Source organism: Diabrotica undecimpunctata, chromosome 1, assembly GCF_040954645.1.
Source record: "Diabrotica undecimpunctata isolate CICGRU chromosome 1, icDiaUnde3, whole genome shotgun sequence".
Taxonomy (NCBI): Eukaryota; Metazoa; Arthropoda; class Insecta; order Coleoptera; family Chrysomelidae; genus Diabrotica; species Diabrotica undecimpunctata.
Genome location: NC_092803.1, coordinates 35,605,580 through 35,631,604, shown reverse-complemented (window position 1 = coordinate 35,631,604; position 26,025 = coordinate 35,605,580). Strand labels below are relative to the sequence as shown.

General features: G+C 32.5%; 1 protein-coding gene across 1 annotated transcript in view; it reads right to left on the bottom strand.

The window, feature by feature from the left end:
• LOC140438115 (uncharacterized) overlaps positions 1-26,025 on the bottom strand; it is an 89,360-nt gene that overhangs the window by 38,688 nt on the left and 24,647 nt on the right. The window contains exon 6 of the mRNA XM_072527858.1: positions 24,101-24,552. Within this exon, the coding sequence (XP_072383959.1) occupies positions 24,101-24,552 (452 nt within the window). The remainder of the gene's footprint in view (positions 1-24,100; positions 24,553-26,025) is intronic.

Sequence of the window (26,025 nt, the reverse complement as noted above, 5' to 3'; positions counted from 1 at the left end):
GTTTGTAAATATTTTTGGACAAAAATTTACAGTTGGATGCTTTTGAGTAGGATAAATTAAAATTTTATACTTACTTTAATGTAACTAATAGAGGGCGTCACATATGCCACATGTGTGGCATAAATTTGCGCTTAACTTTTTTGCTCTTTAAGTTAGCTCTATTTGTGTTAAAAAATATTAAAGATACATAATTTCTACAAAGAAAAGGTATACTTGTTAGTAATCTGAAAATTAAACCGTTTTCGAGATAAATGCATTTTATAAGTCAGCTGCACAATAATTCTTAGTTTGATATTTGTGCGGTAAAGCACTGAATACCTTTAGATACGCATAATTCGTAGTTTTTTCTTATAAAAACAACTTAAAGATGATAATGTAACATCACAAAATGCTTTGTTATGGGTGCTAAATGTCTTATTGGAGAAAAGATATTTCATCTCCTTCTTTAGGTGCCGTGTCCGTATTCAGACGTTGGCCGTCATCATGTTTACAATTTCCCTTTGCTATCGCTTCTTAAGTTCCTATAATGGCGTTGTATTACTTTTTCTTTATTGTAAAATGCTAAAATTCCAAAATATGTGGTTTATGCAAGATGGTACACCAAGACATTCTAGAGAGAAGGTAGTTCGAACATACTTAAATAAAACTTTTCTGAACGTTGGATTGGTCGTGGTAGTCATATTCCTTGGCAATGTGGTGAGATATTGACATAATTATTTAATTCATAAAAAAATCCGAATAGAATACTTATTGTTCATTACGTAAATTGTTTACCCATTGTTATTAGGACAAATAGAAACTAGAGCACAGGTATTGAATAACACATATGTTTCCTGTTTCATAATACTTTTGCTGCAAATCTAACCTGAAAGACTCAGCATTTTTACAAAAACATCATCGTTGTCCTAATAACCGATATTGTTATAAATATAGTAAACACAAACGCAATTTAGTTCAGCATAATATTAGTTCGTTAGTAAATCATAATAGTCCATTTGTTCGAGATGTAATTATAGTTACTCGTAAGCTGTAACGTAATCATATAAATAAGTAATGTCATCGATAGGTTATTCCGTGTGTATATAAGTAACCATTGAACGAGATACATCACAGTTTTATACATATTTAACTTCTGCGACAAATAAGATGTAGTTCCATAATATAGCATAAGATTTGGATATGTATCCAAAATAATATATTCATCCATTATACATTATAGCCACCACGTAGCCCCGAATTTAATCTGCTTGATTTTGGTGTATGGGGCGCATTAAAACAACGTGTCTATAAGAATCCCATAAACATTCGCAACTAACTATGGGAAGAAATAAATACTGCAGCAGTTTCTTTAGAACCAATGATGCTATTTAATATGAGACGATATTTTATGGAATATATTGACAAATGAATTAAAGAAAATGGTGGACATATCGAACACTAACTTTGACAAAAAGTTATGTTATTTAGTTTAACTATTTCTTAATTTGGTTTGTAAACAAAATGTTTTGATTATGACTTTAATTTAACATAAAACGTAAAATGTTTGATGTAAAATTCTATTATTCTGTTATTTTGTCAAATCCTAATATTAATTATCCTGCTGATATGTTTATTTTATTTAATATTTTGTTAATTATTAACTTTAGTTAAAGATATTTTATACCAAATTTCAGAAGTATTAAGGTTTTTGTCTATTTTTTCTTCGTTGCCTGGATTTAGATCTTAGATCAGAATTATGCAGCTGATTTTTAAAATGCGATTATCTCGAAAACTGTTGAGTTTTGAAGTTATTAACAAGTATACCTTTTTTTTTGTTAAAATAATGTATCTTTAATATTTTTATTCCAAATACAGGTATCTTAAGAAGCAAAAAAGTTAAGTGCAACTTTATACCACATATGTGGCATAAGTGGCGCCCTCTATTAGTGAAATCAAAGTGTGGATCAAATTATAATTTCTCATGTTTAAAAGCACCCAGTTGTAAATTTTTATGCATAAATGTTTACAAACATGAAAGTTATAGCGAAAAATAAAATTTTAATTTTGCACTTTAACACCCTGTATCTTTCTTAATATCAACATTTTATTAAAGCAATTTGGCTTAAATCGTAATATTTTAAAGTGTAGAATCTACTGTTTCTTTTTGTACAATTACTTAAGGACCACCCTGTGTATTAAAATTGATATTTTATTCAAATTGACATTCAAATTGAAATGCAAAAAGATAAATTTACAGAAGAAAAGTGATGCATTTCAAGGAAAACTAAGGGATAAAAGCTAAATGGTATCCACACATTTTTCAAATTGTGAATTTTGCTAATTAGTTCTGTCCATAAGCTTCTATTTGAGGCCATAAAAATATTTAATCAATCCTTCTTTCCTATCCTTTATCCTTCGTGAAGATGTGGTGACGTAAAGGTTTTCGAAGCTACTTCTCTTTCGTGAGCGTGGTGTGATACTTTAGACAGGGAGTAACCTGTGGTGCCATGTGGATCTTCCGAGCCCCTTCCCATATCAGTTGGCACAACGTTAGATTGATAAGAAAATTAAATTTTAGAGAACAAAAATAATAGCACAGCGTAGATTTTAGAAGTTTTAAGGCATCAAACAACATTTTTGAATTTCCTAATTATAGAAAATATTTTATAACGTAATAAAAACTATTGATTAAACAGAATAATATTAAATTTAAAACACACATGGAATATATAATATTAACAAAAAAAAAATCGGTTGCCTGTAAAGTCGGTTTTACGGGCGAAGATTTTACGTGACAACGTCTTTTTCTCGGTAGAATATTTATTGATATGAATATTATTAAATTGCACAATAGGAACAAGGAATTGAATGAAAATAAGAATTGCACAAATTTTAACTATAGAAATATATTTTGTTTACTAAAAAATTGTACATGTAAACTTAAACGTAACTAATTTCTATTCCGATTCAACGCGCCTAATTCTCTAGTGCTGCGCGCGCAGCGGACCGATCATGTTTGAGTGGGAGAGAGACGCAAGGCATTCGCCGGTCCGGCGGGCCTCTCTCTCGTTCGGTGACTCATCGTAACAGACGTGAGCGGGCGTTACACTTTTTCATGAGTGACTCCTAGCCACAACCTAATTTAAGACGTTGTCACGTCAAAAATGTAAAAGTTTACCACTGAGTTACATCCCCTTTATTTTTAATGACATCCACAATTCTTCGAGGCATAGTTTTTGCCAAGTTCTAACAAAATTCTAATCTAAACGAATCCTATATTTCTTGAAATTTTTCCTTCAATTCGTTGACGTACCTGGCAAGATGTTTTCTCAAAGCTTTTTTCATTTCGCGCCACAAAGTCTCTATCGGGGCAAGTCGGGACTGTTAGAAACCCATTCCAGAAGTGATATGCCATGGTCTTCGATCCATTTTAAACTCTTTTTCAAGGTATGACAACCTGCGCCGTCCTGTTGGAAGACAAATCTTCCGCTGATGTTAAATGGTGTTCCATAATCGGTAAAAGAGATTCTTCTAAAATATTCAAATATTTGGCCACACACAATCTCATCGATAAAAGTAACTTTTTCACACATTTAGACGACATGCTGCCCCAGATCATGACAGATGCAGGAAATTTGACTTTTTTCTTCAGACAGTCGGGATGGAAAGCTTCAATTTTTCTACGAATGACGCGACTCCTACTATCTCCAACACACACTTCAAATCTGGACTCATCACTCCATTGTATTGGGTCCCATTGCCCCATCGCGACTGAGTGCAATCTTTATTCTCTTTTGAGCATCTTAGTCTATTTTTCTTTTGTTATAATGTTAAAAGTGGCTTTTCCTTAGCCTAAAATAAAATGAAATTTATTAAAAACAATTCATACTAATTTTTTCAACTATAAATCTTACGTGGGCCTTTTGGTGACATGTTGATCTAGAAACGTGTGTTCCAATAACGTCACCCCATAAAACGCTTAACTCCATATAATTTGCTCGTCGATTTTTCACCATAATACGTCTGAATACTCTTCGATATGCTTCGGTTATTTTACTTTTTCGTTCATTTCTAGGTTTTGTGACGGTCGAACCTGTAGTTTTTTATCTTCTGACAATATTTATTATACTATGGCGTGACAATTGCAACATATTCGCGATTTCCGAATTGGATTTTCCAGAATTAAAAAATCTAATAATGATTGAACAAATTTTCTCATCGATAACTTCACCTCGACCCATTGTGCAATCCACAAACGACAAACATGTTTACACTACATGCTACAAAATTATATTTGACAATAACTGATAATATTATTGTTTTGGTGTCATTTTTTCATAGCTAATCTCTGGATTTAAAGTAATTATGAAAAAAAAATCTACGTATGTTGACATACAGTCCATCTAATTTAAATACCGTTGCACGTCATTATCATTGACAGAGATCGAAGTTGACATAGTTGTTAAAGTATAAAAAAATCCTGAATCCATTTTAAATCAAATAGGTCACAATTATTGCAAAAGTGGATTATACAACAAAACAAATTAATATTTAATGTAAACAAATATAAACAAAACAAGAGTTAAAAAATAATCTTGTTAAAAACAATTTGAGCCGTTTGTATGCATCGTATTAAAATGTAAAATGGAATACTTAAACAAAAACAACACTTTTTTCTTTACTTATTAACATTAGTCAACACCGCAACTGTCAAATTAGTGTTACCAATTTATGCCAAAATATCACCTTCGTTCGATTACAGTTACAGTGTGTTCTGAACAAATGTTCTTCATAAAAACGCTTTATAATGCATTTATACAAATTAAATGAAACATATTATTGTGTATTTTAAGTTAACATTAATAGAAATCTTGAATTATTATTTCTACGCGTATATAACAAAATATGTCTAGTGGCTGTAATGCCAGTGTATTCGGTAAAGTGATTCTAAAAAAGAACACACCTACTGCCTAAATATTTCGTGTTGGTATCATGTAACCTGACGGACTATGACACGGATGACGTACAACGTTTTGTAAATTAGATGAAGTGTAAGTGAATGCATACGCAGGGTTTAGTGAAATTTTTTTTATTGTTGAAAATAAATAAAAAAAACCATAAAAGTAATGTTTTTAATAAATATTAATAAAAATGACATATTATTAATTTATATGGGAACTTATAAAAACATGCAGAGTATAATTCGTTTATGGTAATCGACTTTTAAACTATTCATAACTTATTTTCTTAATGTACAGAGAACTGCATCTATATTTTGAATATCTTATATACTAAAACGCTAAGCCCTTTTCTTGTCCACCACTTTACTCAAAAACCATATTAGATAATTAAAATATTTTTTTGGAATATTATTAGTATTACGTATGAGATTGTCAAGATATACTTTTGGTACAAAAATTCACTTCCGGTTTTAAGATGACCGGAAGTTAAAATTTACTTTAAGTTTTAGACCCCACAATGTATATATGGATCGAAAGGTCTCATCGAGACGAATCTAAATATGTACTTCCGGTTGCGATCCGACACCAGAAGTGACCCGAAACGCGCATAAAACGTCAAGCAAATCTGACACCGGATTCGTGATCAGCATGCAAAATTAACTGCTAAATGATATTCATGTCGACATTTGATGAACTAAAAATTGCATTCCGGTTTTGAGGTCGACTTCCGGTTTCGTTTTTATTAGTCAAATCAATAGAGAATTCAACGCAGAGTTCAAAAATGTAAGTTCACGAAATTATCATTTATAGTTTTTGAGTTATTGATACAAATATTTTTACTTCCGGTCATTGTATATATTGTATATTTTTCACGCAAAATAAAAATTTCATTTAAAAAACTCGATGTCGAATTGGTCCGCTAGTTACTTGTAAACTGAGTACTAGATTTAGAATAAAAAACATAAACAGTGGGTATTTTTCCTTCATCGCAAAGCTGCATCAAATTAGTTTTCTTTTTCTGAGGAATTTCTACTGGTTTTTTATAAGATTATGAGTATACAGATATATAGGTATATGGATATAAGTAAGGACTATTTTCTGATAAAAAGTCGTATTGATGATTCAAATATTTTTTTTGAATCATTTTTTGGCTTAAAGAAGGCCTCTGACTGAATACAAAATAAACAGCTGACCGAATCCTGATATACGACATAGCAAATGAAAAGGGAATATATAAAAAATATATTAGGATAAACAAACAAACAAACAAACAAGGCGACTACCAAAAGGGCATTGACTTTCCTTGAGCGGTACCACAGTGAAGGTGAAGATTTTTTAGACCAAATTGTTACTGGTGACGAAACGTGGGTGGCCTACGTCACACCAGAATCGAAACAACAATCCATGGAATGGCGACATTCATCATCACCCAAAAGAGTGAAGTTTAAGCAAACAATTTCTGCCCGGAAAATCATGTGCACAGTTTTTTGGGACAGAAAAGGAGTATTGATAGTGGAGTTTCTGCCTCGTAATGAGACAATCAATGCAGCGTCTTATTGTGAGACATTGAAAAATCTGCGTCGTGCAATCCAGAACAAAAGACGTGGCAAGTTGAGTAAGGGTATCGTTTTGCTGCATGACAATGCCCGTCCACATGTGGCTAATCAGACCAAAGATCTCATCAAATCATTTAAATGGGAAACTCTAGATCATCCTCCATACAGCCCTGATCTGGCGCCCAGCGACTACCATTTGTTCCAGCACTTGAAGAAACACCTGGGCGGTCAGCGTCTTCAAGACGATAACGAAGTCAAAACATTTGTGATGCAGTGGTTAACAAGTCAGGCGGCAGAATTTTATCAGGAGGGTATTCAAAAACTGGTGCCACGTTATGACAAGTGCCTCAATATTCACGGAAATTATGTAGAAAAGTAGATTAAGGTACAGGCTTTCATGTAAAAATAAAATTATTGCCAGATCTATGCACGTCTTTTTTTAATTTGAAAACGGTACTTACTTAAAAAACATGCCTCGTATATATGTATATTATAATAAATATTTCTTTATAAATTTATAAACCAATGAAGTATGAGATATGAGGTATAATATTTACGTCATTATTTAAAATTGGACTTGTCCTAGCCTTATATATATATATATATATATATATATATATATATATATATATATATATATATATATATATATATATATATATTATGTTCTTCTTTCGAGCACCATGTAGTTATGTTGACGAGGCAGTTTAGTAGTATCACTCACGATATATCCCACAGCGCCAGAGCCGCGAAACGCATTTTGGGTACCGCTAGTATGTAATCGTAATTATTTTTTTCCGCGATGCATACAAATCTATTTTACTTCAAATAAAAATCTTTATCTTAATAAAAAAATTATCAGAAGTGGTTACTACTTTGTTTTAAATTGCACTAACTAATCATTGAGTAATACATTTTTGTTAGTAAAACTATTAAACAGATGATACAAAATAACATTGCGGCGTAATTTGTACTCATAGTGATAAATATACTACTTATTGCTTTTTTCGAATAACACTGCTCTACTTTTAACTGATTATGTGAATTCGGGAATTTTAATACGATTATAAGAACATAAACAATAATTAAAATTCCAAGTTTCTGAGCTACAAGTAGTTAAAAGTGTTTGAAGTAGATTACTTTAAAATGATGTTGTCCATTTTTTTAAGTTGTGATACTTGGGCGATTTTATTGGAGGATTGTTGATTTGATACATGAAATTAACTTTACCTTGAGAATACCTGAAACAGAAAATGATGATTTCTTTGTCTTTAAAAAGGTGCAAACCCCACCTAACCGTGACAGTAAAATTGCCGTGGTTTAGAATTAGCAAATGAAAATGGGAATCTGTGATATAAATATGGTAGTTGTATAGAAGAGTCTTTAAAATACCGAACCCCACATGAAATTGAAAATATAATAATGCAATAATGGTGGCAATCTCTCCAGATTTGCCCTAACAAGTCCTAAAATATGGACATTTCATACTGCACTTAAGATTAAAAGAAAGTAACCTCCTTTAAAATTAAAAACATATTTTTCTAGAAAATGATTTTATTATATTCGATATAATTTCCTTTTATCTCAAGACAACGATTTCATCGATTTTTTAATTTCTTTATGCCGCCCGAATAATACAATTCTGGACGCTCTGCAAAATAGGCTCTTATTTTGTCAATTATCTCTTATTTTTTTATTTATGAGCGATCCCGTTAGATTTGGGAATACATTGTAGCATTTTCGTTTCACCCCGTATATGGTAAAAACCGAAAAAGTTCTTAATCTTTTTACGTTTCTAAGATTGATAATCCAAACATTTTGGAGACTGTTTTTAATAAACAAATTGCTCTTTCCGCTTATGCTGGCAAGAGAATCATTTTTGGTGATGATTTCATTTCTCGAGGAAGCGGCCGCTTTAATTGTGGAGGTCCGAATTTTGTCATAAGTAGACTTGGGTATTAACAGCTGTGAGAGTACGATGGAGTTCCGGTTAGGTTTGCCCTGTTTCTAGTTTGTTTTGTCACAATTGGCATGTAGCAAAAAGATGGGAAAATCGATAATGTAGTGCAGTACTAGGAATAAACTCCAAAAGTAAAAAACCAAAAAAAAATAAAGTGATAAGTTTTAATTAAGTTCAAAATTATGTAAGTTGAAATTATTTTTAAAACATGTCCGAATGTTGAAAATAGGATCGCTAAATGTCTGAAGAAATGTCTGATCAACTGAAGAAATACACATGCTAACTTTTACTGCCTACATATCCAGTACCGTGCAGTGCAAAATTTTTCTATAGGGTATTGCATTATGATAGTTAGATATGATGTTATGCTATAACTGAGGTAATGTCTAAGTATTTTTGCTAAATTTTACTATTTGAATTTATGTTGCAGTTTTATCTAGTTATAAATGTATTCCACCTAATTTTAGTACAATTTGTTTAATACCTGATTTATCTAATTTCGGTGGTATTTCTCACTGAATAACTACTTCAATTTGTCCAATACTCCCCAATAATATTGGCTATTGATATCTTTACACTTTTCGAGATAGTTGAATTAGTAGTGCTGACCAAGGACAGCAACAGAAGCATGAAGACATGGTAAACATGCAGTTAGAGTCTAAGACCACTCCCACTAAGGAAAAGACAATAAAAGAAAACATTGAAGATATGTGGGGGAAAATTAAAAATACTGTCTTGGAGGCAGCAGTCCAAAGTATACAGAAAGAAAACCGTAAATATAGAAAACCATGGATGACAAACGAATTATTACAAATTATGGAGAGGAGACGGATGGTAAAAAACAAAAACCTAACAAGATACAAAGAACTCAACAGGGAAATTGAGAAAACAATAAATGTAGCTAAGGAAGAGTGGATGAAAGAAAAATATAAAGAGGTAGAAGATTTGCAAATGAAGCATAAAGATAGAGAAATTCAGAAAAAGGTTAAAGAAGTAGCTGGAATATGGAAACCCAAACACCTATCGATTGTAACAAACAAGAAAAACCAAATGGAATTAGACCCTGAAAAACAGAAAGAAATATGGGAGCAATATCTTAAAGATTTGTTTGGTAATCAGAGAACAGAAGAGCCCCCACAAATAGATACAGATGAAAAATTAAACATTCTCACCGAAGAAGTTTTGCAGACAATAAAAGACGTAAAGAACAACATGGCACTTGGCGAAGACCTAATAACAGCCGAACATTTTAAACACCTAAGTGATAATGCTGTCAGGAAATTAACATAACTCTACAACATTATATATGAACATGGCATAATACCGCATGACTGGCTAACATCCACATATATAGCTCTTCCTAAAAAACAAAAAGCAAGGAAATGTGAAGATCATCGAACTGCCCTAATGAGTCATGCGGACGGACACGACATAGCTATCATAAGTAATACATACTGGAACCACACAGGATGCGTTCGAACAGAGAACGGAAACACCAAGTACATCAACATAGAACGAGGAGTGCGTCAAGGGTGCATTCCCCCCCCCCCTATTATTTAATGTATATGTCGAACATATAGTTAGAGCTTCTCTTGAAGATCGCCCTGAAGGTGCCAGAGCCAATGGATTTATCATTAACAATATAAGATATGCCGATGATACCGTAGTATTAGCAGAAACAGATGATCAACTAAAAATATTGATGAACATATTATTAGAAGAAAGTCACAGGCTGGGCTTGGACATTAACTTTTTCAAAACCAAACTTCTGGTATTCCACAAAAACCCCCATGAACAAGTTACACCTAACATACAAATAAATGGTATCACCCTTCAGAGTTCCCAAAACTTCATATGCCTGGGCAGAAAACTAAATAGTCAACTAGACCACTCAAAAGAAACTAAAAGACGCATTGAAATAGCAAGATCTGGTTTCATGAATATGCGTGAAATATATGCGTTCATGAATATGCGTATCTGTAACGCCAAGCTATCAGTTTCAATAAGATTGAGAACACTAAAGTGTTATGTGTGGTCTCTATTACTATATGGCTGTGGGACCTGGATATTAAAACAGTATGACGTCAACAAATTAAATTCATTTGAAATGTGGATGTACTGCCAAGAATGCTAAGAATAAGCTGGACCTGCAGAACTACGAATGAAGAAGTACTGACAGCAATAAACACAAGCCCTCATCTGATCAATACTATCAAAATTAGAAAGACGTCATATCTAGGACACATACTGAAACCAGCTCAAGAAAGTTTGATACAACATAGGCCAGAGGCTAAAAAACAGTGGATGACAGAAGAAATACTATTACATATGGAAGAAAGAAGAACTAGAAACAAAATATATGAGAAATATGCACAAAAAATAAAAAAAATGACTAAAATGGGTCGAAATAAACAGCAAGGATACATAAAAGACAAAAAAGGAGTACTACTAATAGATTTACCAGAGAAATTAAGACGATGAAAAGAGTACGTTAGAGATCTTTTCCAAGATGAAAGAGGTGAGATGCAGAAAATACAAGAGTTAAATCCTTTAGAGAGACAGAAGATCACGATAGGTGAAATCAAATATGCTATCAAAAACTCTAAAGACAATAAGGCAGCTGGATTAGATGAAATACCAGTAGAACTGTTAAAACTAGTGGAAGAAGATAACTTGGAAGTATTGGCAGATTTATTCAACACGGTGTACGATACGGGAATAATACCACAAGAGTGGCTGAAGTTAGCATTTATCTTCTTCAAGTGCCATCTTCGTTCCGAAGGTTGGCGATCATCAGGGCTATACGTATTTTCGAGACTGCTGACCGAAACAATTCGTTGCTGCTACAGCTATACCATTCCCGTAGATTCTTTAGCCAGGAGTTTCGTCTTCTTCCTATGGACCTTTTTCCTACTATTTTCCCTTGCATAATTATTCGAAGCAGTTCATATCTTTCGCCTCTTGTAATGTGTCCCAAGTATTGCAGTTTTCGTTTTTTGATCGTAAATATGACTTCCTTTTATTTATTCATTCTTCTCAAGACCTCGACATTTGTGACTCTCTCGGTCCATGATATTCTCAGGATTCTGCGATAGCAGATAGCATTTATAACCATCCCTAAAAAACAAGCAGCAAAAGAGTGCTCTGATTATCGAACACTGAGCCTCATGAGTCATGGGTACTCGAGAAGGACTATTTGCCATCAACATATTGATTGAGCGATGTCGGGATGTAAACGTTGATCTACACTTGTGCTATCGATAAAGTAAAACATGAAAAACTAATATCAATATTTATAAACAAGCGCATTGACAGTACAATCATAAATATAGTCCAAACATTATATTGGAACCAAAGTGCCATAGTTCAAATTGATGAACAACACTCAAAAGAAATGAAGATCTGTAGAGGAGTTAGACAGGCATGTGTTTTATCGCCACTTTTGTTTAACTTATATTCTGAAGAAATTTTCCAAAACACGCTCAATAATCAAAGTGACAGTTACCGTTAACGGAAAATTAATTAACAACTTACGATATGCAGACGGCACTATGATCATAGCAACGAGTATAGAAGATCTACAACATCTTATCGAAAGCTTAAGTATGAATAGTGCTGAGATGGGAATTACTATAAACGCAAAAAAAAACGAAGTACACGCTAATTTAAAAAGGACCACAAAATATACATCACCTATTGACAATCAATGGTAACGTGATAGAACAAGTAGAAAAATATCAGTACTTGGGAACTTTGATCAATGAAACCAATGATCATACTGCAGATATAAACAGGCGAATAGAGATTGCCAGATCAGCATTTATACGAATGAAGCCACTCCTAAGGTGTAAAAATCTAAATTTATAAATCAGACTACGAACTATTCGCTGTTATATATTTTCAATATTATTATATGGAGCTGAGACTTGGACATTAAAAAAATGCAATTTAAAAAGAATCAAGGCTTTCGAACTCTGGTTATACCGCAGAGTATTAAAAATATCATGGACTGATAGAATTATAAATAAAGAAGTACTGGAGAGGGTTGGTAAAGAAACAGACCTAATCACCACTATACAAACCAGAAAACTGGAATACTTAGGCCACGTAATGAGGGGACCAAAATATGAAAATAGAGATAAGATCTGTTGGCCGAAGGCAGAACTCATGGTTGAAGAATCTACGTGATTGGTATCACTGCAGATCGATTGATTTGTTTAGAACAGCAAGTTCAAAAATAAAAATAGCCATTATGATTGCGAACCTTTGTAGGGAGACGGCACTCTAAGAAGAAAGCAGATATTCAGTTTGAATAAAGAAGAGTTTGGAACACGAGGGGCTAGTTTATTAAAAGATTAGTGCAGCATGGTAAACGATTCCCAGCTCGGTTACCCTTATTTTATATCTTTTCTTTGGTCATCGAGGATTCCTCTTGTTTTTCCTCCATTCAAATTTTTCGAGTGCCTATTTAATCTCTTGTTCTGAGATTTATATTCTTTCACCTCTTGTTATGTCTCTCGTTTCCGGTAATATCCTTTTTTGGTTCCATTTTGAACAAGTTGTGAGCAAAGAAGTGTCCAATGGTTCTGTTTGACGTGAGTGATTTATACAAATTAAATACTCTGTAAGAACGATCCGTCAATTAATTTAATTTTGATTCTTTTTCTCTTGTATTTCTCGTAAGTTTCTGTTGTTGTTAACGCCTTGTATATAAGAGATGTTATTTTATGATTTTCCGATTCTGTTTGTAATAATTCGTTTTGTCTCTGACGGGCATGACTAAAAATTGAGACCGTACTGAAATCAACAAAGGTGATATGCTATGTCAAATGATAATAATGTCTCTCACTATTTTTCGCTTTATCGTTGTGCATCAGAAAATCAGTGATAGAATTTGTGTGTGAATGTGTAGTGATCTTTTATACACCGTAACAGTATTTAGACTGACAAACGTCATTATTTCATTTATCAAAAAAATCTAAATTTAATCAGACATTTCTTTACAAAAATATCAAAGCAACGAATCATTACGTTTGCTGTTGATTAAATGGCAAAACAAACCTGATTTCTATAAACTAAGTAAAAATATAAACATACGATATTTGATTTAATTGAACGATCATTAAAAAAAAATGAACACAAACAACCATAAAATTATATGTTATGTTGATTCGAAATTGTCTCTATCTATAATTTAACCAGACAATTTTTATAGTTGTTATTTTCAAGGTAACCAAATGAAAACTACACGGAAAACTACGAAAAGAGGCTTTTGCACGAGCTTCAAATAACAAATAAAATTTTATAGTATCGGTATAATGAACTACTTTCAGGTATTCATAGTGTCGACGAAATACATGATGAAGGTACAGGATGGACAAATGAAAACCGTTATGTGGAAGTGCCAAAAACAAAGTAATTGAGAATCGAATAAAATGTATTAATTTCCATTCATCTCTATGCAGGATCAGCTTCCCTAATTAGATAAATATCTTTATGGATATCTCTAGTGAAGCTTTACATAAGAAACAAGTGATCCGTGTGCAAACTTAATAGTCGTCAACATCGGAATCTAAGATCCGACAGAGGAGAGAGACCACAAACAGACCACGGGTCCATCCAGTTGTCAACCCACGAAAACCCCGTGTCAACGAAATCTAAAGGTGGAATGTAACGGTATTACATGCACTGTATTAAAGCTAATAAATTACTCAATATTTAGCTAGAAATGTCCAATCTAGATATTTCCATCCTACTCGTATTTGAAATAAAATGGCTCAACACCGTAATTTGTCTAACCGAATCGAACAATCGTTGCTTAAATTAAGAACAGAATTTAAAGAATCTATCATTGCAAGTGATAATAGTTAAAAAGTTTATCGGTACATTCGCACATCTTTATCTTCCCTAAGTCTCCATACTTCAAAAAGCTGACGAGTCTTTATGTTCTTCGAATAACGAATCTTCGGAATGGTTATCGTTATTCTTTTCTCAGGCTTTTACAGATGATACTAACGATACCATTATTTAAATAATGTGCCCACGTTTATCTAACACTCTTGATAATATTTCTTTCACATCTTTTCTTACTTATTTCAGGGTTCGTGTTGGGGAAGACCACTCACTAGATATGCCTGTCAAGAGTGGAGTGCCACAAGGATTGGTACATAGGCTGCTGCTTTTTTGTATCTACACTAGTGATCTTTCGCTCATTGTATCCAGTAAGGTTTCCATTTACGCTGATGATACGAAATTATATGTGAATCCAACTATCAACCTACATGTTTTTCAGCACGATCTTGATGGAATATTCAAATAGTTCTCAGAATGGTTACTTCCGCTTAACATTGAAAAATGCGTTGTTCTACATATCGGCAAAAATATCCGAGTGCTGGAGTGTAAACGTGCAAACTCGAAACTGTTTTTGATCCGTAAATGTTTTACACGTATATCTCTAACCTGTGTTTGTAACCTTTATTCAATATACGTTAGACCTATTCTTGAGTTTGCCAAGCAGGTGTGGAATCCAGATCTCAGTCGTGATAAAATCCTACTTGAAAATATTCAGCGTAGAACCACAAGACTGGCACACAAGACTTGACTGGGTAAGACCTAACTATTATTATTAACCTTTGGGTAGTGGCGTCACTGTGTGAGAGACCGGGTAGACTGTTTTTTTGATGTTGTATTAAACAGGTAATGGTATTGTATTGTAAGGAATCGAACGTTTCAGTACCTTCATGTACCGTTGTGACTGACGGTTAGTCGTCGTGTGACCATTACAGTGTAATAGTGTGCTATAGTAAACGAGCTTTCGGGTGTCTTAGACCAGCGCTAATTATATCGATACAAAAATATTCCGAGGAAAGCTCTTAGATATTTGTACATTTCTCTAATTCTAATTAAAATATTGTTAGATTTTAGCAACTAGTAGCACTAGATAATAGTGATATTGAATCAGTGGCATGCGTAGATGAATCAGAGGAAGAGGAACAGGACATTGCAGAAGTTATAAATCACGACAGTGAATCAGAACAGGAGATATCAGATGCAGATGAAACAGTTGCAGTTTGCCCGACTTTTCTATATAGGTATGTTAAAAAACTAGCAACATGTAGAACATGTATTAGCAAGTCATGCTACATTTTTATTATTTTAGGCAAGAACCGTACAACTCACTGGAAGAAGCATCCTTCAAAGCCAAGAACCACTAGAACAAGACAGGATACCATAATAATACACTTACCAGGGCCTACAACAAGTACTAAAAATTTAAAGGAGGCTGTCGGAATTTGGAATTATTTTTTGGATGGCACGATTATGGGTATCATTGTGAAAAATACAAATAAATACATAGCCTCCATTCAAGAAAACTATTCGCGAGAGCGAAATGCTAATCTCACTGATGAAATGGAAATCCGTGCTTGTATAGGACTCTTGTATTTATCTTGGCTAGGTCACTGTAATCGTGGAGGAGAGATGGTTATGGTATAGAAATTTTTTATCTTACGATGACTCTACAAAGGTTCTGATTTCTTTTTCGTTGCTTTAGGTTTGATGATAAGGAAACACGTGCAGAGCGATCAAAAATTGACAAGCTAGCTCCCATTCGTATGATGTTTGACCATTTCGTAAAAAATTGTCAAAATGGTTATAATCATTCATCATTTGTTACCATTGATGAGATGCTCCCTGCTTTCAGAGGGAAATGTTCGTTCCGTCAGTACATTCCCTGCGCTAAGCTACTTATTTGATATTATAAAGTAGTCAAAAACGGATATAGAGAGTCCTCAGCGGAAACTAAGCACACTTCTCACAAAGGCGCAAAAACACCATCCACGCAGTGCAGTAGAGAGAACAACATTAGCGCGATATCAAGGGGGAAGAGGATTTATGGATATAGGTAAGCAACAAGATAAACAGGTTGCTAATTTGAGAACTTATTTGTAGGTGCAGGCTGAGATATCTACTTTACATCGAGCAATTTGCGCAGTAGATGATACAACGCCACTTAAATTAAGGAAACAAGAAATGCGCAAAAACCACCTAACTAAGCAATAAAAAAATGCACACCTGTAAGTGTAAACCTCTCCACGGGCGACATCTATATGACATCAGCCAAGAATATGTCAAAAATACAGCGTCGAACTATTGGTTGACATCAGAAAAGATGTTTCCTGAGACTAAGGGTTTCCTACTTGCCATTCAGGATCAGGTTATTCCAACTAAAAATTAACTGAAATATATTGTTAAAGATTCTTAAATCCAAAATGATAAATGCGGATATGGATGCCATGCCCAAGAAACTATCCATCATCTTACTGACTCAGTCATGACTCAGTAGCAAAGATTATCCACCAAGAACAAGTTGATAAACTAGGACTTCTCCAAACCGACCATCTTCATTATTATCAATGCGTCCCTGAGAGAATGCTTAAAAATGACAACTACAGGCTATACTGTGACCGCACTGTGTTCACAAACCAACCAGTGGCACATAATAGACCGGATCTCATACTAAATAAACATACCAGGCATACAACTCTTATTGATGTGGCGATATCCAACACCAATAATTTGCGTGTTAAATACAACGAAGTACAGAGATCTAGAAATACAAATCAGGAGGCAATGGAGAATGATAAGTACCCAGACAGTACCTATTATTCTATCTCTACTGGTGTTATTCCAAAAAACTTCCTAGAGAACATAAAACAGCTGGGTCTAAAAGAACATTTCTATAAGGCCGTGCAGAAAGCTGTACTTCTCCAGATGTCCCAGACGTCCAGATGTGTACGAAAATTTTTGGGAGATACTCCAACACACCAAGTCACCTAGGGCTCGATAACACGAAGAGAGTCCCACCAGAGCTCAATCGTTTTGATATCGTAGGTTTAGGATGAGTGAATTTTCTTCTTCGAGGGAGTGTGAGCCATATGGCTAAATCTGGATAATAATAATATTGGAAAGTAATGTTCATGGAGAGTTCATTTTATATCAGTCGTGGAAGGCCGAAGGCATCAGAAGTAATGGAGTCGCCATAATTCTTCAAGAAGGATTCGTAACTGTATTCTAAATTTCGTTCCTTTTAATGATCACATCTTATGATGACTCATTTTCATAATAAATTAACTAATATCAACTTATTAATACAGGGGTATAGGATTCTGTTATAAAGGTAGCACCTTTTATCGGAACTACTATATCGAGCAAAATAGATGGAAGATGGTTCTTGATAAATAGTCCTCATAAAACACCTAAGTCTCACTTATGGCTCTTCGTGCCCCATCTTGGGCTGCTGCATTGGTCTGCAGACTAAACTATGTAAGGGTATCCAAATATAGAGTTATTTCCAGTATAAGCAAACCAGTGATAAATAAAATACAAATTACTGGTCACTTAAACTCAAAATCCATAAAGTACTTTCTTCAACTAGACTAGGAAGAGGAGTTTTGGTAATTTTAACCGATTATTTTATAACAAGCTACTCCTAGCTTTCAATATATATACATATATATATATATATATATATATATATATATATATATATATATATATATATATATATATATATATATATAAAGGGGGGTTGAGGTTAATTGGGTATACAGCTGATTAAAAGCCAAGTGTACTCTGTTTAACAATTCATTATATTTCGCCAATTTTCATTGGCATCATCAGATGGCTACAATTACTTAAAACATGGTAAAATACAATTTAATAATATTTTGTTGTTTATATACTTACTTAATTGAGGTTAATGGCAGTGCGATTTATTTTAATACCATCAAGTAAAAATTATTTGTTTTCATCAGTTGACGACAACATAAAAATCGCTAATTACACAGTGTTAAACATTAATTCGATATTCACCAAACTAAAAGATAAAACACCTACTGATCAATTATCTAATATAGTCTATCGTATCCCGTGCGGAAGTTGTAACAAACAATATATTGGCCAAACCAACAGACACCTAAAAAGTCGCATCACTTCCCACAAGAGTGACAGCAGATTATATCCTGATAGATGTTCCCTTGCAAAACACGTACATGATGAACACCACATAATGAACTACAGTGAAACAAAGATTCTTGCAATGGAAAATAATCTCAATAAAAGACTCTTCCTCGAGATGGCATTTATCACTCAAATGGATAATTTAATAAATAAGAAATCAGATGTTGAACATCTGAGTGAGATTTATGCTTATTTATTACACATCGAAAAACAAACATTATAAATAGACACATATAACTATTAAATAATTAATACAACACATAATGTAATTTCAAAAATTTTTTCAACTATAACACACCTTACAGTAAATATTAATCAAATAAACAACTACTACGTCAACACCATGTAACTAATCATCTTCACAAAAGTCAATTAATAACATTCGATATTTGATAGTTCTAGTACTTAACCTTAATGACATTTACCGAACTAAACGTTGTGTCTGTTTTATTTTTAATTTGAATTGTATTTCTTTCCTATATTTTAATTTGTAATCAACATCAACTACAATCAACATTATTCCAACAAAAAAAATTTTTACTTGATGGTATTAAAATAAATCGCACTGCCATTAACCTCAATTAGGTAAGTATATAAACAACAAACTATTATTAAATTGTATTTTACCATGTTTTAAATAATTGTAGCTCTCATCTGATGATGCCAATGAAAATTGGCGAAATATAATGAATTGTTAAACAGAGTACACTTTTAATCAGCTGTATACCCAATTAACCTCAACCCCCCTTTTTCATCTACCAGTTCAGCTGTTATTTTAGAGGATATATATATATATATATATATATATATATATATATATATATATATATATATATATATATATATATATATATATATATATATATTGAAAGCTAGGAAGAAATACTGGATTTTAGTGACTGTCAATATAAACAAACAACACAGTTTATTAGGGTTGCAGTCAGAAAATTGGCCGGGATGTTAATGAAACACTCTTATGACTTTTTGTCTAGCTTTCGGAATGGTTTTATTCCTTTTTCAAGACACTGTAATAAGAAAAAAAAAATGTAAATATTTATAAAATATCACAAATCTTCAGTGCAACTTACTAGTCGTTGAGATTATTTGTAAAAGCATAGACACTCAACATTAATAACACACATATAAAATATAAAATAGTGGACAAAATATATTTTAAAATTCTTTAAAATTTAGGTACAGATAGTAAAAATTTAGTTTGTCATCTTTTACTGGTATCTGACACATAGAGAACAAAAAGAAAAAACCCTATGATTAAAAAGTAATTAGGTGTACTTAATAATACATTTTTTTTTAAGAAATACTAGTGGCCCATCTTAGGTGATTTTAATTTTTAAACCTGTCTTAATGGTATGCAACATGTTATGCATATAAGTGTAATTTGTGTGGGTACAGGTAGATATAACAACAAGTTATACACAAAAACAAAAGATCCTTTCACAATACAGGAGTCATCGAATGTTGTTTATTCTATACCGTGTAATAATTGAAACAAAATATATATAGGAGAATAATCTCGTAATTTTCACAGTAGGGTGATCTCACACCGTAGCGATATAAAAACCAAAAAAATAAATGCATGTGCATTGACAGAACATGCATTAACGTTGAAACATGAATTTAATTTCGAGGATTCCTGTATTTTGACAAAGGAAAAGAACCATTCAAAACGTGTTTTCTTGGAAATGTGTTCCATAAAATCTAGTACATCTTGCATCAATAAAAAGTCAGACATAGATAAACTGAGCAACATTTATTGTTACTTACTGGAAAAACATCCAAAATAAAATTAATATCTACCTGTACCCACATAATTACTTTTTAATCATAGGGTTTTTTCTTTTTGTTCTCTATGTGTCAGAGTTAAAACACACCAGTAAAAGATGACAAACTAAATTTTTACTATCTGTACCTAAGTTTTAAAGAATGGTAAAATGTATTTTGTCCAATATTTTATATTTTATATGTGTGTTATTAATGTTAAGTGTCTATGCTTTTACAAATAATCTCAACGTCTAGTAAGTTACACTGAAGATTTGTGATATTTTATAAATATTTACATTTTTTTTTTCTTATTACAGTGTCTTGAAAAAGGAATAAAACCATTCCGAAAGCTGGACAAAAAGTCATAAGAGTTTTTCATTAACATCCCGGCCAATTTTCTGACTGCAACCCCAATAAACTGTGTTATTTGTATATATATAACTGCACAAGAAAGGTGATCAGAATATACAAATAAAAATCGAAATAATTTATTACGAAAATGGGTGTTAGAACTCAAATTTTTATAGTTTCAAAGAAGACTCAAAAAAGTCATGTCAGAATAGCTAAAGACAGATTAAGCAAGCAAAACATTTTAAATATCTGGGCTCGATTTTGGGCTTGTAAATGCTAAGGAGAAAATGGAATTAGAAATCAAGAACAAAGTAATAAATGCGACTACATTTCACTATACCCCACACTAGGCGTTTATTCGAAGAAAGGAGATCAGTATCAGCACCAAAATAAAAGTGTATATATATGTGCCTGTGTTACCATACGGTTCTGAAACGTGGACTTTAAGTGACGAGGACAAAAATAAGACACACGTGTGTAAAATACGGTACCTAAGGGCGGTTTTGGGAATGACGAGAAGCAATAGATTGAGAAACAATTTTCTATGGAAACAATGCAATGTTGTATCGGTCTTAGGGTGTTTTCATTACGGAGACCATCGAATAGTATCATCGCCTAGATCATAGCACTGATAGCACAGTGAAATAAGCATTTTTTCATGACACTCGTCCGGCCAGGCAAACGACAATTATTGTTTTGAGTAGTATGGACCTCTCTAACAAAAACCTATATGTTTCCTGCAGTCGATTTTTTGGACTTAATTAGTTATTAACAAATTAAGGTCAAAAAACGAAAAATTTTTGCTTTTTTCGTCTATCAGCAGAAAGTGAAGCATTTTAAACAAATTTTAGAAGAAAATAAACTTATAGGTCATATAAAAACTTTCAAAATGGCGTTTTTTAAATGTTTATAACCTTATTTGTTGCTTAGGAAGTTGCAAAATAAGTAAAAAATGTCGGTTTTTTATAAATGTTAATAACTTTTTTGAAAATATAACATTTATGCTGTGTATGGAATAAACTTATAACATTTATGCTGTGTATGGAATGCTGTGTCTTATAGTGCTTAAAATATGGTCTAAATTTCAAAGTGATGGGTAAAATAGTTTAAAAGTTATTTTATTTGTTAATCCCAAATTAATTTGTTTTGCAACAATATAAGTCAGAAAATTATATAGTTTTAGTAATTGTAAGGGTAGTTTCTGGAAGAAGAAGACTTGTTCTAATATTTACATTTAAAAAAAAATTAAGCGCTAATTGGATTTCTTAATTGTTATAAACAAAGCTGCTATGAATTAAATAAAAATAGAGTCTACCTTTGTCCCAAATTATTTTAGGACAATTTTTTTTAAATTTTGAACTTGTAAAAATTTTCAGGTTTTTTAAATATAAAAAATAATATTCTTACAGGAAATCGTTAAAAAGTTATTCTAATTTTTTATAAGCAAAAAATCGACATTGTTTGACAAATGTTTTTGCAAAATTATTTTGCAATATTTAAAATTAATTTTCTTAATTTTTTTTAATGTAAATAATAGAACAAGTCTTTTTCTTCTAGAAACTACCCTTACAATTACTAAAACTATATAATTTTCTGACTTAAATTGTTGCAAAAAAAATTAATTTGGAATTAACAAATAAAATAACTTTTAAACTATTTTACCCATCACTTTGAAATTTTGAACTTATTTTAAGCACTATAAGACACAGCATTCCATAAAAGTTTATTTTCAAAAAAGTTAACATTTATAAAAAACCGACATTTTTTACTTATTTTGTAACTTCCTAAGCAACAAATAAGGTTATAAACATTTAGAAAACGCCATTTTGAAAGTTTTTATATGACCTATAAGTTTCTTTTCTTCTAAAATTTGTTTAAAATGCTTCACAATTTTCCGTTTTTTGACCTTAATTTGTTAATAACTAATTAAGTCCAAAAAATCGAATGCAGTAAACATATAGGTTTTTGTTACAGAGGACCATACTACTCCAAACTTCCTAAGCAACAAATAAGGTTATAAACATTTAGAAAACGCCATTTTGAAAGTTTTTATATGACCTATAAGTTTTTTTCTTCTAAAATTTGTTTAAAATGCTTCACAATTTTCCGTTTTTTGACCTTAATTTGTTAATTACTAATTAAGTCCAAAAAATCGAATGCAGTAAACATATAGGTTTTTGTTACAGAGGACCATACTACTCCAAACAAGTATCGTTTGCCTGGCCGGACGAGTGTCAAAAACAGGGTATTTTTTTGCTCATTTCCCTGGCCTATGACAGTGAAGTGAACGCTCGAATTTAAAATAAAATGCATTTATTTGGTCGCAGCGAGGCTCGGTGCTCGGCTGCTCGGCACTTCGTAGTGTCGATCGTAGAGTACTAAGGATGAGAACCGAAAAAATACTAAGCTGGAATACTATGGTCCAAGTCCATGTTCCGATACCTGCTCTAGGCTGGGCGCTGCGCTTTGACGGTGAACGCTGGCATTTTTAAAGTAATGCATATATTTTACGTGGCGATGATACTATGATACCATCCTATGGTCCGACCGAGGGTCGGCGCCTCGTTATGAACTATTAGATAAAGTCGAACAAACACAGCTTGCATGGCTTGGTCATATGGTCCGTATGGATGGTAATAGAAAAGTGAAGTAATTATGGTAGATAGTAGTACAGAAAAACCAAAGAAGAGACAGACCAGCAAGGAGATTGGAAAGGTGCTGGAGAGGCGAGGAAATAGTTGGAGAAAAGCGGAGAGGTTTCTACTCCAAAACCTCGAATGCCTTACACTCGTAACAGTAGACATGACTCAAGAATCATATGAGCAAATAGTCTCATTGATTAAAAGATAAGGAAATTCAGATAAGATAAAGTTCATTCGTTTACCAAATTTCCATCAGTAAACATGAACACGTGTTGATATTCGCCGTCTCATTCGTCAAGAGGCTATTAACTATATTTTTTTACCTTAAGCGAGAGAGATTCTCATGTTACAGATCCCAACTTGCCAGCATTTTAAATTCAAATTGTATCGTGTTGATTTTTAAGTTAATATATTGTATTATATTTATTTTATAGTTATTATTAAGTTATTTACTGGTTTACTTTAGAGTTTAGTTTAATTGTGATATAATGAATAAATTTCAAGAAATTCTTGAAACAGTTTCAAAAGTAAACACTAACAGTTTCAAAAGTAAATATTTTTAAAAATCATATGATACATAGGTCGTACATCAGTACGACCCTGTTTGGCTTGCACGTGGTTTTATTGACGATTGAGAATTTGTAAAATGAATAGGGTTTATACACTTTCCATTTATATTTTTACATATTTTCTATCTTCTATATTGGTCTTCTGGTCTATTGATCTCTTATTTCTAAAGAATTTCTGTGAAATAAAACATTGTTCGTAATGTACGTTCTAATTAATATCTTTATTTATTTAAACATTAAAACATTTATAAAATTGTAATATGTACGAAATAAACGATTACATCGATGATTTTCTAAAGCTAGTATGTAACTTCTTTAATCCAAATTTCCAACCGTTTCCGTCAAGATGAAAATTACTTCTATTAATTTTAATGGGAATTTTCGATGATTCCACTGGAACTAATTCAAATACCCTCAGCAAATAAAAGAAAAGTACTTTAGCCTCCACCACGGCATATCTGGAACCAACGCAGTTTCTTGGTCCTACACCAAAAGGAAAGTATGTATATGGTTTAATAGATGATTTGTTTTTGTCGTCAAATCTATCTGGATCGAACAAGTCCGGATCTGGATAATACTGCGGATTCCGGTGGAGACCAAAGGTAGGTATGCAGACGAGGGTGCCCTCGGGTAATATTACGTCTTTTTCGTGTGGTAGTTTGGCTTTGAGGGGGTAGGCTTTGGTACAAATCCTTTCGACGGCCAAACCGCTAGGCCATTTTCGTAAGGTTTCTAAAAAATATTGATATTTGTATAATAATTTTAGCGAACTTATATAGCTAGTTTAACAGATAATTTAATAAAAAGTAAATAACGCCAAATTAGGTGATCGCTATAAACCTGCAAACGAGGTAGACGTGTGTAAATCGGCTACGATATTAAGCTTAAAAATTCGGGTAATATTGAGTTGTTTTACCACTAAGAGCTATTTATTGTGCATATTAAACACTTAAAATTAATCGCTAGTAAACAATTAACAAACAAGTTTACAATTTTTATAAGGGAATTAACAATTTTACCAAAACAGTAAACATGCGTACACTGAGATCTGACAACAGGTAACATCCGATCTAGAACAAGGTAGGTAATTTATTATGAACCAAACTGCCATGGCTACGAAGAAAAATTTAACGCTATATGAAAGTGAAGAATCATTCACTTAAAATGGTAAAAGAAAAAGGTGGAAAAATGAGGACCATGCCCATGATCTTCCCGAAATAAAACCTTGTTTTTCTTCTGTAGTGTTATAATTTCATTCAATTTATTTGTTATTACTTTGATTGTTAATTTTAGTGTTGTGATTAACAAATTAATTCCTCTGTAATTTTCCGGGTCCGGTTTGTGTCCCTTTTTGAAGAGAGGTATTAGGATGCTTGATCTTCATTCTTGAGGAATTCTGTTTTGTTCCATTATTTTTTGGATTAGCTTTAATAGTTGTTTGGTCAGATCTGGTCCTCCATACTTTAGGAGTTCGTTCGGTATTCTGTCATCTCCTGGTGATTTTCTATTTTTTTATTTCCTTAATGCTTCCTTTTAGCTTTTAATCCTCAATGACAATTGAATATAGTGTAACAATTATGTAATTATAATAATTGGGGCTTACTGAAACTATTACAATCTTACTCAAATATTAGCACAAAAACTCAAGGAGATTTGGGCGATAAAACAAACTGCGATAATAATAATTATAGACTGTGTCCCAAACTAGTCCCGAAACTATATTTATAATCTCACTAAAATGCTATGAATAATTAAATAAGTGTATTGCTCTCTGCATAGAACAAAAACCTGTGACTTTTGAAAGCTAGCAAATATAATTTGAACCGCGAAAATGATTGCAGGCATTTCCTCAATAATTTTAGGCAATAGTTTTTAGGAAGTTGAACAAACTGTAAAATTAAGCTACCAACAGATATCTTTCACAATTACAGGCAATAAACCTATACAAATTTAGGAAACTAAGATTAATATCTTCTTCTTGTTTTTATATAGACATGACTATCTGTTTTTCAATGTGCTTCCAGTAATTTGTCGTTCCATCGTTTTCGTGGTCTTCCTACTGATCGTCTTCCTATTGGTAAACCGTCTCTTGCCGTCTTTACTACCCGATTTGTTGTCATTCGGCTTATACGATCGCTCCATTCTACTCTTTTATTTCTTACTCAGTTCTTGATGTCCTCCACCTTGCATCGACGTTGTATATCT